This window comes from Carassius carassius, chromosome 36, assembly GCF_963082965.1.
Source record: "Carassius carassius chromosome 36, fCarCar2.1, whole genome shotgun sequence".
NCBI classification, from domain to species: domain Eukaryota; kingdom Metazoa; phylum Chordata; class Actinopteri; order Cypriniformes; family Cyprinidae; genus Carassius; species Carassius carassius.
In genome coordinates, this window is record NC_081790.1 from 15,264,305 (window position 1) to 15,280,847 (window position 16,543).

The 16,543-nt window shown below is 36.4% G+C and overlaps 1 protein-coding gene across 3 annotated transcripts in view; it reads right to left on the minus strand.

The window, feature by feature from the left end:
• Nucleotides 1–16,089, minus strand: part of LOC132117270 (glutamate receptor 1-like) — a 55,743-nt gene extending 39,654 nt beyond the window's left edge. For 2 of the 3 annotated variants that reach the window (XM_059526439.1, XM_059526438.1), the window contains exons 1-3: nt 15,704–16,080; nt 15,420–15,554; nt 2,601–2,840 (exon numbers count right to left, since the gene is read on the minus strand). In XM_059526439.1, coding sequence (XP_059382422.1) covers nt 2,601–2,840; nt 15,420–15,554; nt 15,704–15,833 — 505 coding nt within the window. In that variant the 5' untranslated portion in view covers nt 15,834–16,080. Of the gene's footprint in view, nt 1–2,600; nt 2,841–15,419; nt 15,555–15,703 lie in introns of all 3 variants that reach the window. The other variant, XR_009425739.1, reaches the window with a different exon arrangement.
• Nucleotides 16,090–16,543: the final 454 nt, after the last annotated feature.

Below are 16,543 nucleotides of genomic sequence, written 5' to 3' on the forward strand. Positions count from 1 at the left end.
CTGTGTTGTTTTAGCGGCGATTCACCAAAGGAATTATGCAAATCAGGTAACAGCAGAAAATCACTGTGCAGCATCTCTCTACCACTGCAATCCAGACGCCCGGATCAGCTCTTTAAAATGGCTCTTCAAAAACACGCATCTGGATATATGGCTTCTTATGATGATCTTTTCCATTACAGTACGTGATGAGTAAATCCTGCTATAATCAATAGACAATGTACACCGATACCTCTTATAAATCAAGTTCTGTTTACCAACTGCTTTCTGTGAGTGGTAATGATGTTTAGTTCATTTCACCAGACAAACAGAGCTGTTCAGCTTGTAGTCTAATACGGAGATAAGAATTAGCATTTTCCTGCCGTAATTTACCTTGGTAACTTCACATGGGTTTTTAGATTAGTGGTTTTACTTTAAGAGTAAAGTAAAGTCTGTGCTTTACATCATTTGACAAGACCGCTTCAGTAGATTGGGCTTTCAGATGTTTTGTTATATTTAATATATGTTTAAATGGATCCATAGAATGCTGGAATTAGGGTTGCCACAAAATATCGTCACTGACAATAACAATGTCATTATTTAAAAACTTAAATACTTTGATATCATATTAATTCTACAGATATTGTATTGATATCATGTTAATACTACACATATTATAATGTTGTAAATAATCCAGTGCCAGTAACTATCTGGAGTACTATCTTGATACTCCAGCACAGTAGGTGGCGGAAACGTGGTTACTATCTGTCATAAAACAAGAAAAACAGCCACAATGCAGTGAGATGTAGCTAATATTGCCACACAAAATCTTGTAGTCAGAGATGACAGATGAAACGGGACACTCAATCTGGACCCAAAAAAGTTTGCTTGCCATTTTGGAATTTTGGGGGGATTCCGTCTAAAAGAAGTGCCTATCAACAGCATGGTCTTTTTGTATGCCTTTGTATGCTACAGTAGGGCTATCAAAAACAATTTGAATATTCGTTAAATGTAACATAAAAATACACATTTAAATGCAAAATCTTTATATTCAAATTTTAGGTGTGTGTTAAGGAAGCCTTATCAGGGGTGATGCACAAGATGCGATGACAATGTGTCATTACATTTTAATGTTTTTGTTAGCATATCCAGTTGCTGATGAATTGTTCATTCAAAATATTGTGGAAAAAGATAACATCAATGCAGAGAAGATCTTGTTTACATCAAAACTTAAACCAAGCCATTTGAACAGAATATATATTTTGCACATTTTCTATAGGGACTTCTATCACCGCTGCACTTGAGTCTCGTACAAGAGAGCTGCATGTTTATAAAGCCATGTAAAGCTAATGCAAGTTCAGCTTTTAAAAAAACATGTCTCAAGACTTTATGGCAAGACTTTTTTATTACATTTCCAAAATATAATTATCATGAATTATTCTGGCAAGGAAAATCGTGCAGTTAAAATCTGATACCATTACAGCCCTACATGGAATGTTTGGTTTCAATTTCTACATTCTTTTTGGCTTTTTTGGGTCGTTATTAATAAAATTAGATGCTATTGTATTATGAGTAAAACTGACTATAATTAATAAATACTGACCATATTCACAGGATATTTTCATCAAAAGACAATTTTTTTTACCAAAAACAATGGTCACAAACCACTACAACTACCACAAAGATGAGCGTTACTTACATGCTTGAAGAATTGTTGTAGTCCTAATACAGAGGCTTTTTTTGTGGTCCGACCATGTATAATTCATGTTGTAGAACAAAACATTAAAGTCTCTTCAAGTAACCTGAACCACAGACCTTATTTTACTCACAAATCGAAGACTGCTATTCTAAAACCCCTTTAGGAAATTCCCAAGGGAAGCCATGGTGAATTAGTCTTCCGGGTTGGTCTACAAATTGATTTCATGACTGAACAGTTCTATAGCAGAGTTTTGTGAATAGAGTGCAAACAATAATGAGCCTAATTTACATAGAAATGAAACACATTTGTGCTGAAAATAATGACAATGACTTTTTAAAAATAAAATGTCACAACTCTAATGCATTTAGCACCTGGTTAAACTAGATTGTGGGTGATTAACAAATAAGACTAGTTTTTGTGCAGAAAACACTTTGCACAACATTGGCACATATGGCAAATATGATGGAGCGTCACACATGTGTCTACACTCACAGAAGAAATATGGTGCAGCCAGTGCTCATCCATACTCAAATCAAAAATGATGATCTTTCAGTGAACTTCAAACGGATTATCAGAACAATCCTGCTGGAATCAGGGAGCCATAAGTAAAATTACTACACCCGAGGCACTGGAAATGTCAAAGTATAACCCTATTACAGGCCAAACAGAGCACCTCAACAGGATTACAGCAATATCTTCTAAAGATCCTACATCACAAATCCCTAAATTATCCGCGGTTCATCTTCGTAACTTCTTGAGCACATATTACAAAATTTTATCAGACTGCAACTGCAGTGGCAATGCAGATAAAGGGGAAAAAACTAATAAGGAAATATTTACCTCACCCGGAAAAGGCTGTGGTAGCACTACTCATAAATTTAGTTTCCGTTATTGTGCTTTTGAAACGGCAGGATAAAAAGCCAACCTGAGTCCGAGCTGTACATGTAGACGAATTTGGTCCACTTCAAGTGCTCGACAAGGGCGATCAGAGCGTCCTGGAGTTCAGGTCTCAGCTGGATCACAAACTGGTTGTTGGTATCGATGGGGAAGCTGGGCGTGATGAAGCACACGTGCAGAGCGCCACAGAACGACATCAGCATGTTCATGGTCTTCCTGTCATACAGGCCGATGATGGCATACACTCCCTTGGAGAACTGGGAACAAACTGAGAAGAGTACAGGAGAACAAATGTAAGATTAATGTAATGGACATAAGATTTGCATTATTAAATACAATGTGCTGATAAAGCACAATAAATGCACAATAAATAAATAAAAAATATATAGTTTTCTTAAATCTTATGGCAGAGGTTTTCAAACTACGGTTCATGGACAATTTGATTTTACAAAAGATTTAAGAACACATAATCCCCACAAACGATTAAATTGCTATTTGCTATTAATAGTCAGTAAGGAGGCTGTTAAGTTTAGGTATTGAGCAGGGTTAAGAATATGATCATGGAGAGTTAAACATTAATATGGCCCTAAAAAGTACTAATAAACAGCCAATATGCTAATAAGCTAATTAAGAGTGAGAACTGGTCCTTTTCTAAATAGTAGGCCTATTTAAGCTTGTCAAAGTTAATGTGGTCATTTAAGATATTTATTTAACATTAAAAAAAAATTAAACAGTATTTGTTGTGATATGCAGGATGTGTAGGTGTATATCTCCTGGGTAAATAAAATACAAAGGAAAAAGATACTAAACACAAATGGAAATATTTTCCAGATCATGTTCTAAAAAGTAAAGTAAAAACTCTGGCTTTACAGTGACAACATACTTTTTTACTTTAAAAAATGCATAATATTTTTCTTACACACTTTTCATAGAAATATGTATACTTGTATCTTCATAGTAAGTTGTAAAAATAATAAGTTCTTAAAAAATTATGCGATGCAACTACAACATCCAGAATAAAACATCAGCTCATTAAAAATATAAAACTTGTGAAACACTCATTAGCACAAATTTTCAATCAATACCCAGGGATGACAGAAGAAAGCAAGTGCTGGGTAGTCAATATGTTATCTAAAATTCTGCCTTGATAACCCCAAAGCACTTCCTCCTGAAAAACAAGACCTCAATATGTCTTGCCCTGCATTCTTCTTTGTAATTACAGTGACAGTAAAACCTCCACCCACCAATCATCTCTGCTCCAGCCCCCTCACAGCCGGCTAAACCCCATGTGTTTAAAAAGCACATGGCAATTGATTTTTATTGCAGTACTCCAGAAGGGGGCCTGTTTCATGTATTTGTAATTCCTCTGTTGCAGACAGTGTCAAATCTGGGTCTCCTCAAGCAGAAAAGCTCCAAAACACCCTAAAAACACTGAGGTAATGAGTTTCCTACATTTTTACCTGAACTCCAGACTGTATCCTACCTCATTCCCTTCACTTTTATTCTGTAATTATAAAAATGTCCCTCTTGGACGTTTCACTGCTCCACTGTCTGTTTTAAACCCTTCCACATTGCATACATTAATAATAATGCAGGCGTTTTTATATATAATTATAGCGCATTTGTAATAAAACAACATACGAGAGCCTCATTTACCATAAATTTCAATCTCGGTGCAAAAAGTGTTTTCAAGCCAAGACTTCCCATTCGTTCCACCTAATGTATAATTCCAGGGGAGATTTGTACCATTTGCATTCAGACATGTTGGTTCCCTGGGGCTTTGAGCATGTGAATGAGGGATGTGCCACAGTTGTGACATACTTCAGCTCCAAATCTTCCCTTCAGGCGAGGAAACTTTCAAACCAGCCCCAGAAAACAACTCCGATAGCAGATAGCTTTCTCCGCTTCTCATCTACCACAGTCGGCACTATTTAAGTCTTAATAATCACCCTCATTGTCCCCTCCACAGCACTGATAGTGAGGATTGACAAATGTACTGTCGCTCGTAGATGTTTATCTTTTAAAACAGGCGATAAAGAGTCGATGCAAGGCTACACAATGCATTTATCTCAATCATTTGGAAAGATAACGGAAGATTTCTGCGTGCACATCTTTTTTATCAGCGTTCTTCATGCCTACCGCAGATAAAAGGAGGAGGGAAACGGCAAATAATTTTTATGCGGTGCTGGCTGGAAGGAGTATCAGGGTTTGAATCTCTGTCTTGGGGTATAGAGAGCGTGTTTATGAATGTATATTTGGGAGAGGGGGGAGGAGAAAACAAGTTTCCTGCCTGTGGTGATCTCCATGATGCTGAAAGATTTTTGTGACAGGTGGGTCCAGTGTGACTGATCTCGTCTGATCTTCAGTCACTGCAGTGAAGATGAGAGGAGCTCCACTGCATCAATCTGTTCCAGCAGCCTCTGTTCTCCTTGCCTTTGGTTATTGAGCAACTGAGGTAAAAAGCGTGTTTGAACTGATGTGCAGTCCTGTGACATGGCTGAGAAACCAAAATGGTGACAGGAGGCATTTATGCCAGCCATAGTCAATCAGAGACGCGGATTTGTACTAGGGGATGTTTTGTCTGTGATACATTATTCTGTAGCTGTATGAAAGGATTGTTTTCCCAGAAATTAATATTTTGTCATCAGTTACTCAACATCATGCCATTCTGATCCCCCTTTTTTTGTATAAAACCCAATAGAGACCTTTCAGGCAGAACTCCCAACTTTCACCTTGTGTTTTCATTAGAAAACAAGTGGATGGTTATTTTTACTGACAAGCTCCCAAAAGGACAAAAACAAAGCACCATATAAGTAGTCCATATGACTCATGCACTATATTCCATGTCTGTTAAAGGGATACTATATACATAACTGGCAACTGTTATTATTTCTACCTGATCTGATTCTTTAAAAAAAAATCAGTGATAATATAATCACATTTATAAATAAAACCAGTTTAGTTGTTTCCACATTTTTTTACCAGGATCATCATTTTACCAGACAAATCTTTTTTTTTTACAGTAGGTTTGTGTGAGCAACACCAGAATTGACCGTTATTTTAAATATGTAATTGATTTCATTGGATGTGATGTGTCCTAATACTGGGACACACATCAAATTTGAGAGCTTCAACAAAGGTGATTTTCTGCAGCCAGCAACATAAAAACTTTGGTCGGTTTCTTACACAAGTCTATTGTATGTATTCTGAAGAATATTAAAACTTAATTAAAAGTCTTGGGATGGTAAGATTGTTTTAATAGTTTTGAAAAAAAAGGTATCCTATGCAAAATTGTAAATAAAATAGTTATATTGTGAAATATTATTACATTATTATTTTTTTACTTTTTTTTATAAATATATATATGCTATTTCTTTCTGTGAAGGCAAAGCTGAATTTCCATTACTTATGTCTTCAGTGTGTCACATGATCCTTCAGAAATCATTGTTAATATGCTGATTTGATGCTCAAGAAATATTTCTTATTATCAATGCTGAAAACAGTTGTGCTGCTAAGGTTTTTGTGGTAACTAATATTTGATCTTTTTTTCTGAATCCTTTTAATAAATAGGACGTTGAAAAAAAAATAGAAATCTTCTTGTAAAAATATAAATGTCTTTACTGTCACTTTTGATCAATTTAATGCATCTTTGCTGAATAAGAGTATAAAGTTTCTTAAGTAAAATTACTGACCCCAAACTTTTCAACACTGGTATGGAAAGTAGTGGATCAAATTGATGGTGCTGTTCTTAAATCAGTTTCATTCATGTTTATTTGTATAGAACTTTTCTCATTACACATCATTGACAAGCAGCTTCACTGAAAATAAATTAATTTAATAAAATCGTGATACGAGCGATTTCTAAGCCACAGAAAGCACGATTTCTCCACCCCCCCCCCCCCCCCCCCCCCCTTACGGTGCATGTCAGCTGGCGCAGAGCAAGTGAGCATTTGCATTTCATTCCTATGGGAGTTGAGATTCATGCCTGTGTGGAAAAAGCGTTGATAACAGCCAAAAGTTCAGAGATGTTCTTTATGTGAAACTTTAAGTGAAAAATGCCAGGTGGCAGCCAGTCTCTGTGAGAAGCAGGTATGACATCTGTCACAAGTTTTAGAAATATGCTGATTGTGCTTGCATTTCTGCTGGATTAAGTGTTGAAATCATATTGTTTTACACATTGAATGTATTAAAGTTGTTTGGAAATGTATTTCATTGACAAGCCTTGAAATGTTTAAATGTTTAAGGGGTCATCAAATGACCATTTTCCACAAGAGACTATTTACTTTAGCCACAGAACTTGCTAACTAGCATGTTATTAAAGGTTCCATTCTACGTGATCCCATGTTTTAAACTTTAGTTAGTGTGTAATGTTGTTGTTAGAGTATAAATAATATCTGTAAAATTCTAAAGCTCAAGGTTCAATACCAAGCGAGATATTTTATTTAACAGAATTCGCCTACAAAAAACGACCCGTTTGGACTATATCCCTCTACTTCCTGAAGTAATGACGTCACTAAAACCTTTTTTGTGACTAACCTCCGCCCACATGAATACACAAACGGGGGCGTGGTCTTGTTGCACTCAGATGGAGAAGAGGAAGAGCTGCGTTTGTGTTTGTCGCCATGTCATCGAAACGCTGTTATTTTAATCTCTGAGTCCAATCACCTTTGTGTGGTCTTCCCAGGGACGCTGTACTTGGAGATTAATGGTTACAATTTATGTTTAACTCGGTTCCCAAAAATTATAATCCACATGTACAACTATGTGCAGCACATTTTGCTGAGGACAACTTCCTCAATCTCAATCATTTTAATGCCGGATTCGCACAAAGATTATTCTTGAAAGATGGAGCACTTCCCTCTTTGTCTGGAGAAGGTGTTGTTTATGGACCACAACCGGTAAGTGTATTTTATTATTTGTATATAAGTTTTAACAGTTTAACAGGTGCGTTTAACAGTTTCTGTAACTTATTACACAAAGGGCAACGCTGTTTAGCTTTGTTAACTAGATGTTAGGGCTGTGCAAAAAAACGAATGCGATTTTCATGTGCATCTCGTCAGTAAAATCGCTCCTGTGATTATAAGTACATCTCCAGCACATGCTCCTGCACACTTGCTTCTCAAAATTAGCCCAATTGCGTTTCCAGGAGGGTAACGTGCTCTAAGCTGGTGTCGAATCACAACACAGGAACCGCTGGCACAATCACAACTCGTTACGTATTTCTAAAGGAGGGACTTTATAGAACAAGGAAGTCATCAGCCCGTTTTTATGACAGTGAAAACAGCGGTATACAGGTGAATTGTGTGAAAAATACTGTGTTTTTTTACACGCGAAAAATGAGCACGTTATATTGCACACTGTAAACACAATCAAAGCTTCAAAAAAGTGCGAAAAACGGGTCCTTTAAAGAAAGAAATTATACTCACTTCTTCTGTAGGTGAGGCTGGATCACATATTATATACGCAAACATAAACAAATTTAGGTAGATTGGAGGACACCTTCACTTTAAAAACAAAATTAATCCACTGCATCTTCAGCGGCTCAGATGTCAGTAGTAAATGACGACTGCTATGTTCATTATTACCGTACATCCAACAACAAAACTAGTGGTCGACCGATATTGTTTGTTTTGACAGCCGATGCCATCGCCAATATCTTGGAAAGCAGGGGACCAATAGCCAATATAAAGCTGATAGAATTTTTCATTTTTTAAGTTAATATTTAAGAAATGTAAATCATTTGATGATGGATTAAAAAATAAATGTGTTAAATAAACATATTTTAGATGACAAAGCATTTTTTATAAAAAAAAAAATTTTTTATAAAAACAATTAAAAAGGAAGTAAACACTGTAATAAAGCATTTTTATTTAAATAAAATGACACTGTATCTTTACTTTGGGCATTCAGGAACAAAGTTTGCATCTTTCCAACTCAATTGCCATAGTCATCATATTACCCGTGAGCTGTAAAAAGCACATAAACTTACTTGTATTTAGCCATGTTCATATTGTATGGTCTGTTGTATTTCACATTTATTTAAATGTGTAAGGAATAAGGATGTAATAATTCACTCAACTCACGATGTGATACGATTCACGAAGCAATACATTCACATAACCCCTACTTCCAAGTGCATCACGGTTCCTTTAACATCTCAACCAACTTGATTAGGCTTATATTTTAATTGATTTTCAACCAGCTCAGGAAGTCTTGAAATACTGTTTTAAAATCTAAATTCAGCTAAATCGTAATATTAATCTAAAAAACATATTTTGAGCCCACTTTTATTGTATGGAAAACAGAAGCTTGTTGATTCTGCATAAGATTTCCTTGCATGCTTCACAAAGAAAATAATATTATAACAGTGTTGAAATGACATGGGAATGAGCTAATGTCAAAATTGTAATTTTTTGGGTGAATTTGTCCTTACAAAATAATGAAAAGGTGGCAGCTCATTGCCGAATCCTGTAGCATTAGGGCCCAGCATTTTACTCTGCGAGAAAATATCTAGATCATTTCAGAGATTACAGCCAAGCGGGCTCTTTTTGTCACCTAACAGAATCAGATTTTGTCCCTGGTGTCCTCTAAGCGGCTTGTAGCCTCAGTCTTTGCAAGATGATATATCTGATGAGGTACATTTTTATCACTGTATCATTCCAGCACAGTGAAGGTCGGGGAGCATGTAGCCCCACAGGCACATATCCTGAAATCACCACAGCTAACCTCAGCCGCTTGTGCCATTCCCTCTGAACTGCGTCCAATGATGCTAATGCATAACCGTCATCTACAATCAACAATGAAGTTTACTGATATCAAAAAAGCATCCATATTTCAAAATGCTTCACTTTAAATGCATCTAATTGCTGGAAGTTCTTGCAAATGGCTTTGCAGATGAAGCTTACACAGCTGCGTGAGCTATCCTTGGCAATCTTCTTTGTATATTCAGGCTAGCTATCACATCAAGGCATTCGCTGTCTTTAAAGTCTTCCATCACTTGTATAGAAAGCTTTGAATTAAGGCAACCACACAGGTAAAAGCTCTTCAGTGGTCTATGTGAGTTTCACAGGGAAGACACACAAACAGTGTTTGTTCCTGAACTCACTGTGACAAGAGCTTCAATGGGTCTCTTTGGAGCCGGCTGATTGACATGCTGTGGACATTTGGCCCGACTGCATGTCAACGTGATGAAAGGACTGATACGTGCTGAAAGGAGGACCATGGGACTAATGCCAAGAACAGACTGTCATAAAGGCTTGTGATATGGCAAAAGCAGAAACGGATTCTTAAAATAATTCATATATGGGAGAAAATGAATCTGTCCTATTCACAATAGACAAAAGCCTGTCTGCCAGGTTTAAAATGATGTGATGATGGGGTTTTATTCCACTAGAAAGGCATGAGGAGAAACATTCATCTCCATCATGATGTGACACTGACTGGTTATTTCAACTGGGAGGTCGACGTACTGCATGTAGCTCACTACACTAAACTTCAACTTCGAAATTACATCAAAGGTGCATGCAATTCTTCAGCATTAATATTGTATAGCCATTTTCATGTGGGCTGATGTTGCATTTGAAAACATCTAAGGGGCAATTCTGATAAACTGTTTATTGTGAAATACTGTGGTGCATTTCAAATGAAGGCTGAAATTCACTGCTTGAAGAGTTATAGTTTTAAAATGTTATTTTTTTTTGTTCATCATTTACTCACCCTCATCCACAAACCCATGTGGATTTCTTCTGCTGAAAACAAACAAGATATTTGGGGAATGTTTCAACTGTTTATATCCTTTCAGTAAAAGTCAGTGTGATCTTCTCTACACTGCGACCCACTGACTTGCACTGTATGACATTTTTCAAAAATGTATCTGAAACGATATGAGAGTGAGTAAATGATGAGCTCACATTCCCCTTCATAAACACTCAACATCATGGGACCCCTATAAGTGAGCATTAATTTCTGTAGGCGTATAATCCCATAAGCACTTCCACTATTCAACTTGCCGTTCCTGAAGTAACTACAGGCAACCATATTCTAAGACATGTCCACTGCAGTCTAATCTTAACAATTCCTTCCTCTCAATATAACGGTGTACAGTGTCTTGCCATGTCGGTTAAAGCCCACAATTATCAGAGAAGGTTAAGCTCTCCTTCGTGTGGTAATTTGGGGAATAATTTTCTTTCTCAGAAGGAACACCTGTCCTTTACCAACTAAATATTGTCAGTTCCCTCCTACGTAAGTGGATTTTTCACTATAACTAACTTTGTGGCTCTGCTCCCACAGCATACATCAAAACCCCTGAAAATAATCACTTTGGCTATGATGCAATGAATAATAGATTAAATGAATCTGTTTGAGTCGAGCTAAACGGTTACTGTAGCTCTTCAGAGTCAAGGCAACTTCAGTAACCAGTTCAGGCACATATCTAAGAAAATAAAGAGTCTGTACTGCTGCGTGTGCCATTTCTGCCATATATGTCATCTATTTTACAAAGTATTATAAATATGATAATAGATAATGATTCACAGTAATAGGAACACGTCTGAATGTCTTATTCCAAAAACATAAAACCTTTACATGTGCTATACAAAGAAGTACATTTCAGAAGTAAAAGAAGAAGTAAAAGGCTATAATAACATATGAAGTGAACATCCAAACATCTGATCTGGTTTGCAGCATTAAATGCAGGAACATATGTTCAGAAATGCATGAGACCACATTGTATTTGTAGTATAGACATTACTCTGTCCTGATGTAATCCCAGACAACAAGGACCACCTATTTCTGTCAATCAGCATCTGCACTAAAACAGAGGTTCCCAGCCCTGTTCCTGGAAATGGTTCTGGGTGTGAAATGGAGGGGGCTACAAGAACAGGGTTGAGAGCCACTGCTTTAAAATAAGAGTTGGTTAGAGGCTCTTTAAAGAAAAGTGACCATCTGAGCTCCATCAAAATCCAATCACAAGTTTTTACATTTATAAATCCATGTGAACACCAGAAACCTGCAAAAAATTCCCTTGTAGTACCCAGTCAGCAGAAGATTGAGTGTACATCTCAACCCCGTCTCCACCCTGAAATAGCCATATATGGAGCTTACAATGCCTAGTTTTAATATGCATAACGTAATCTGCATATAATTTTCATGCATATTCCATCCATGTGACACCATGTTAAATGCAGAAAATATGAGATACGTACTATAAATGCTTTTTGAGACATCACATTGCTATTCACATTTGTGCAATTTTGTTTATAAAGTAAACATATATTTTAGAATGTTTATAGCCTTTATTTGAATGGAGATGGGCGTTATTTTTTTGCAGTGTAAATAGCTGCCTGACTCACCATGTCAGTAACAAAACATTTTGAAAATAAAATGTGTATATCTTTTAAATATGGTGTTTGTCACAATATTGTGAAGAGCATGAAAGGGGTTATCATTAGGTTACTGTCTGTGTGTGACACACCTGTGAACAGAGGTTCTAGAGTACTGTCATCAAACCTGTTCAAACCAGCCAATGGACTGTTTGATCAACGAGTCCATTCTTATGTCTGTCATTACTGTCTATTAGTGTGGTCAAAAGACCCGGTACTTCGGTACCAACTCTGTACTAAAAAAATGAAAATGTCACGGTACCAGGTTTCTTTAAGTACCGGTGGTACCAAGTACCCGGTCAACCCGGTTCTTGACGCATACAGCGCTATGATTTCCGCGAAGCAGAAAACACGGACGGAATCTCAAAATCCAGTCATGAAAATGAAACTTACATTTTAATATGGACAGTCACAGAATTTGACAAAGTTAGCATAAATTAATCAAATCAAATCTCCATATGGACCATTATCTGTAAATGTTAAATTGCAAAAGTTGAATGAAATATGAATCCTGCATGTTCTGCGCGTCTCTGTGTGAATGAACGAATGGCAGAGACATGCGGGTTCGTTTACTACATAGACTGAAGCACGTGACGCATGCAGTAATTTCAGCATCTGCCGTCTCAATGAGGACATAAACAACATCACAAGAACTGTTCTGAGTCACTTCACAAGCATTTTACCATTTCATTTGAGTAAAACCAGTGTCAATTTAAAGGTATTCACGGTAACCCGTCAAAATAAAAGTTCATTTTTACATAAAGGCATTGTGCTAGAAATATTACTATTATTTAGTAGAATGTATGTGATACTGCTACTACTGTTGAAAAACTTAATACAACTTTTTAAAGAAATAAATCACACAATATTTCTTCCATGTTTTAATTTTAATAGCAAATACCCTTTATTTACCAAAAAAATAAAATTTGTTTAAATTTCATTAATTAAAAGACAAATAAAATTTGGGTGTAACTTGTTTACTGTTTTTCATAATTATATTACTTGTAGAAAAACTTTAAACACAATTGTAAATAAGTATAACGAATGGCATTGTTTTTTTGGTTTTTTTTGTGATAAAAAGTGTTTTATATTTTTTTTTATTACCATATTTTTGTGTTTTGCTTTGGTACCGAAATTGGTAGCGAGAACCGTGGATTTTCACTGGTTTCGGTACCAAATACTGAAATTTTGGTACCGTGACAACACTACTGTCTATGTTACAAAGCCATTAGACGAATCAAGTTCACATCAGTGATCATTATTCACACAAAAGTATTTTCTCAGACCATGAGTTTTGCTATTTAGAAAACAATTTAAAGCAGAACTGTCATGCGCCAAGCAATCCTCGCTGTTATTAAAAAATGTAATCGCATACCACAAGAAAATAGTTCAAAAGCAGCACATCCACTGCAAATATTTCTGTTTAAAAACATAGAAAAATGTTGTAATTTCTGGATGAAAATTTCAGTGCTTAACTTTATTATTGAGAGTGTCATATTTAATCTAAGTGTGCGCATCTAAATGTAAAACAGACTTAAAAATTATTCTGTTTGCTTCATTATTCCTTTTAAAAAAACTGGCTCAAATGGGCTTTAAATTAAAAATTCACTCTGTACTACTGTATTGTTATCATAGCGGGTTGGTCATTTTCATTCGTGACATACAAAAGCACATCTTTCAATTCTCACAGTTCTCCTGAACATATCAATCAAGTAACAAAAACACTGATTTTCTTTTGTCATGTTTCTTAAAGTCACATTCATTGTTCTCTAGTCCCGGTTTGTTCTTGCAGCAAAAGAGAAAAATGATCAAATTATAATCAAACTGAATTTTGTTACACCTCCTGGCACACAAACCGCTCTAGTGATCTCAGGTTTTGTTCTGGGAAGGTGTATGTAGCGATTAGAGGATAAGACAGCAGCCATGCACAATCACCCTGATGAGCGAACTCTCTGCAGATGTAATTAGCTCCACATAATTACTTTCACACTTCCCTGTGACAAGAACATACAGACTCAGCCCTTACTTTGTGTTTTAAACTTTCCTTTGATAACCTCCATCTAATAAGACCCTCTCTGGTGTCAACCTATAAAAATGCCCTAAGGAGTCCCCTAAAATGGAAAACATCGCTCCAGCGCCAGTTTCTGCTCAGCCTCCAGTAAACAGCCTACTCTGCTTTGAAGCTCTGAGACTCACTTAAAAGGGCACATGAGAGAGGTTTGTCACACGCACTCATCTGGGAAAGACTTTAGCACATATGAACTTTTCAGGATGATCAGTCTACTGTGCTTGTGTCGAAATATAACAAACATCTGTAATCTTTTCTCTTCATCAAAAGCTGTTTGCATGCTAAGCAGTATACAGAGTTGTTCGTCGTTGGCAGGGTTGAACACAAACATGGAAAGGTTGTCTGTGTCAATCTCAGACATCAAAGGGTAACATTTGTGACTGACAGCCAGCTGAGCTAGGGAAGAGGATGTATTCTCTGTTCGGCTCCTCTAAAAATGTTCATATTAGCAATGTAAAGGATGCATTTCATATTCTATCTCATGATAGAAAATATGCTGTCAAATCTGTAAATACACTGTGAAAAAAAAACATGTTAAATGTAACAACTGTGGTGCCATAAATTTGCAGAAAAAGGTTGTGATGGTGCTTCAGGCAACGTTTCAACAGAAACAGAAACAGACTAAAATAATAAGGTGTCAGTAAACAACACAAAATGCATATCCTTACATAACTGATAACAAGGAAGCATAACTATTTGAATAAAATAATCAAATGTAATGCACTACACTTCTAGTGACTTCTAAAGACTAATATATTTCATTTTAAAGGTAAATGTTTTGACCTGCAAAATATTGTATTGCACCATAAATAATGATACTTCATGCAAAAAATAAAAATAAAAATACAGCAAAATTACATGCACTATCCTGCTACATCGAATATATTTGAACTGTATATGGTAAGGTAACTTGCATTTTTTTTTATTATTATTATGCAAATTTACTTTTTTCGTTATAATTTAAGAAGGACACAATCTATTTTGTATATGGGCACATGGTTATGAAAGGAGTGAAATAAAAAAAAACACTGTGGCAAAAGAAGCATTTGTAAATGTGAAAACACAGCACTGGCTTGTGTCAAATTCAACCTCCGTTATTCTAAGACATTTTGCCAGCTTTGCAGTTCCACCTGACATCTTGACGTTATTCTTGACAGTAATCCAGCTGGGTTTAAGACTGTACAAGTGAAGGCACGTTTACAGCAACAAAATGTCTGAGGTTCTCCTACTTCGCTAAGCCTAGACTGTTTCACTGGCACATGTCAGCATGTGCAGAATCAGATCGTACAGAAATTCAGCAAAGCAACAAGCGTGATGGAAACAGGTCGTGCGCACTGCAGAGGTTTGGTTTTGGGAAGAGTACCAGACCTCTTGAGAGATACATTAATACAGAACTTACAGGCGTATGTCATGGCAAAGCTGCTCCCCGTGTCCACCATGTCCACTTGTGGTACCAGTTTAGGAACATCATTGTGTTGAGAGAGCGCGAAACGGAACACGTCGTATTCGTGGGAGTCGGTTGGAAACAAACCTCCTGTCGAGATTACAATAAAGTCATTCAGGGACAATAACACGCACATGGAATATTTAAACCCAAATGGCTAACTGTACCTCATCCTGTGCGACGGAAACTTTAAATCGCTGTCAGGACGCGGTTATAAACAATAGCCGTTGAGTACTCACCTATGTTGATGTTACTTGGGAAACTTGAACATGAACACAACCCAAGCAAACCGGTTAAGAGTAAGACGAAGCGTTGCCACATATTTCCGTTTACATTTGAGAAACTGACAAAAAGCCAAATGCCAAACATATATATCCCAAAGTATTTGTCTCTTCAGCAGAGCGCAGTGAATCCCCAGTCAGTCCTGTTGGTAATACCGATGGGTGACTGAATAAGCGTTTCTCTGATAGCCCTACTTACAATGAACACACTCTCAGTAGTGTCAGCAGAAGAAAGAAAACGCGGATCTTGATCGCTTTCTTAACACCATCACCGCGCGCTCCCGGTAGATCGTTACTCTACTAGAGTAGAAAGAGCAAATGATTGGTAAACTTGAAGCCGTGCGCAGACTGTACCATTTTATAGCAGCTCGGTTTCTCGCTATATAAAATGTACCGACGTAAAATATCTATATTAGGAACATTAAATGGAAGCCTTAAGTGTGATAAACAGTTAAAAGCTTATGAGCAACAGAAAATGAAGTGGGACAATTGGTGCAAACGATGTTATCCAACAAGAAAATAAACGCAGTGATTTAAACACCGCATCTTTTTCTGTATATGGGTCAATGACAAATATAAATATCTGAGACAAACGGTTTAAAAACATGTACAAGTTCTTAGAAAAATATTTCATGCTGGTCTCATACAGTAAAAAAAAGAAAAAGTTTATAATATTTTCATTACAAAATATGTTGATTCGACTATCATGTCAATGTCAAGTAGTAGCCATCAAAATAAAGCGTACAAAAATATTTTAATTACACATGATTTCACACAACATAATCAGTTTTTGTCGAC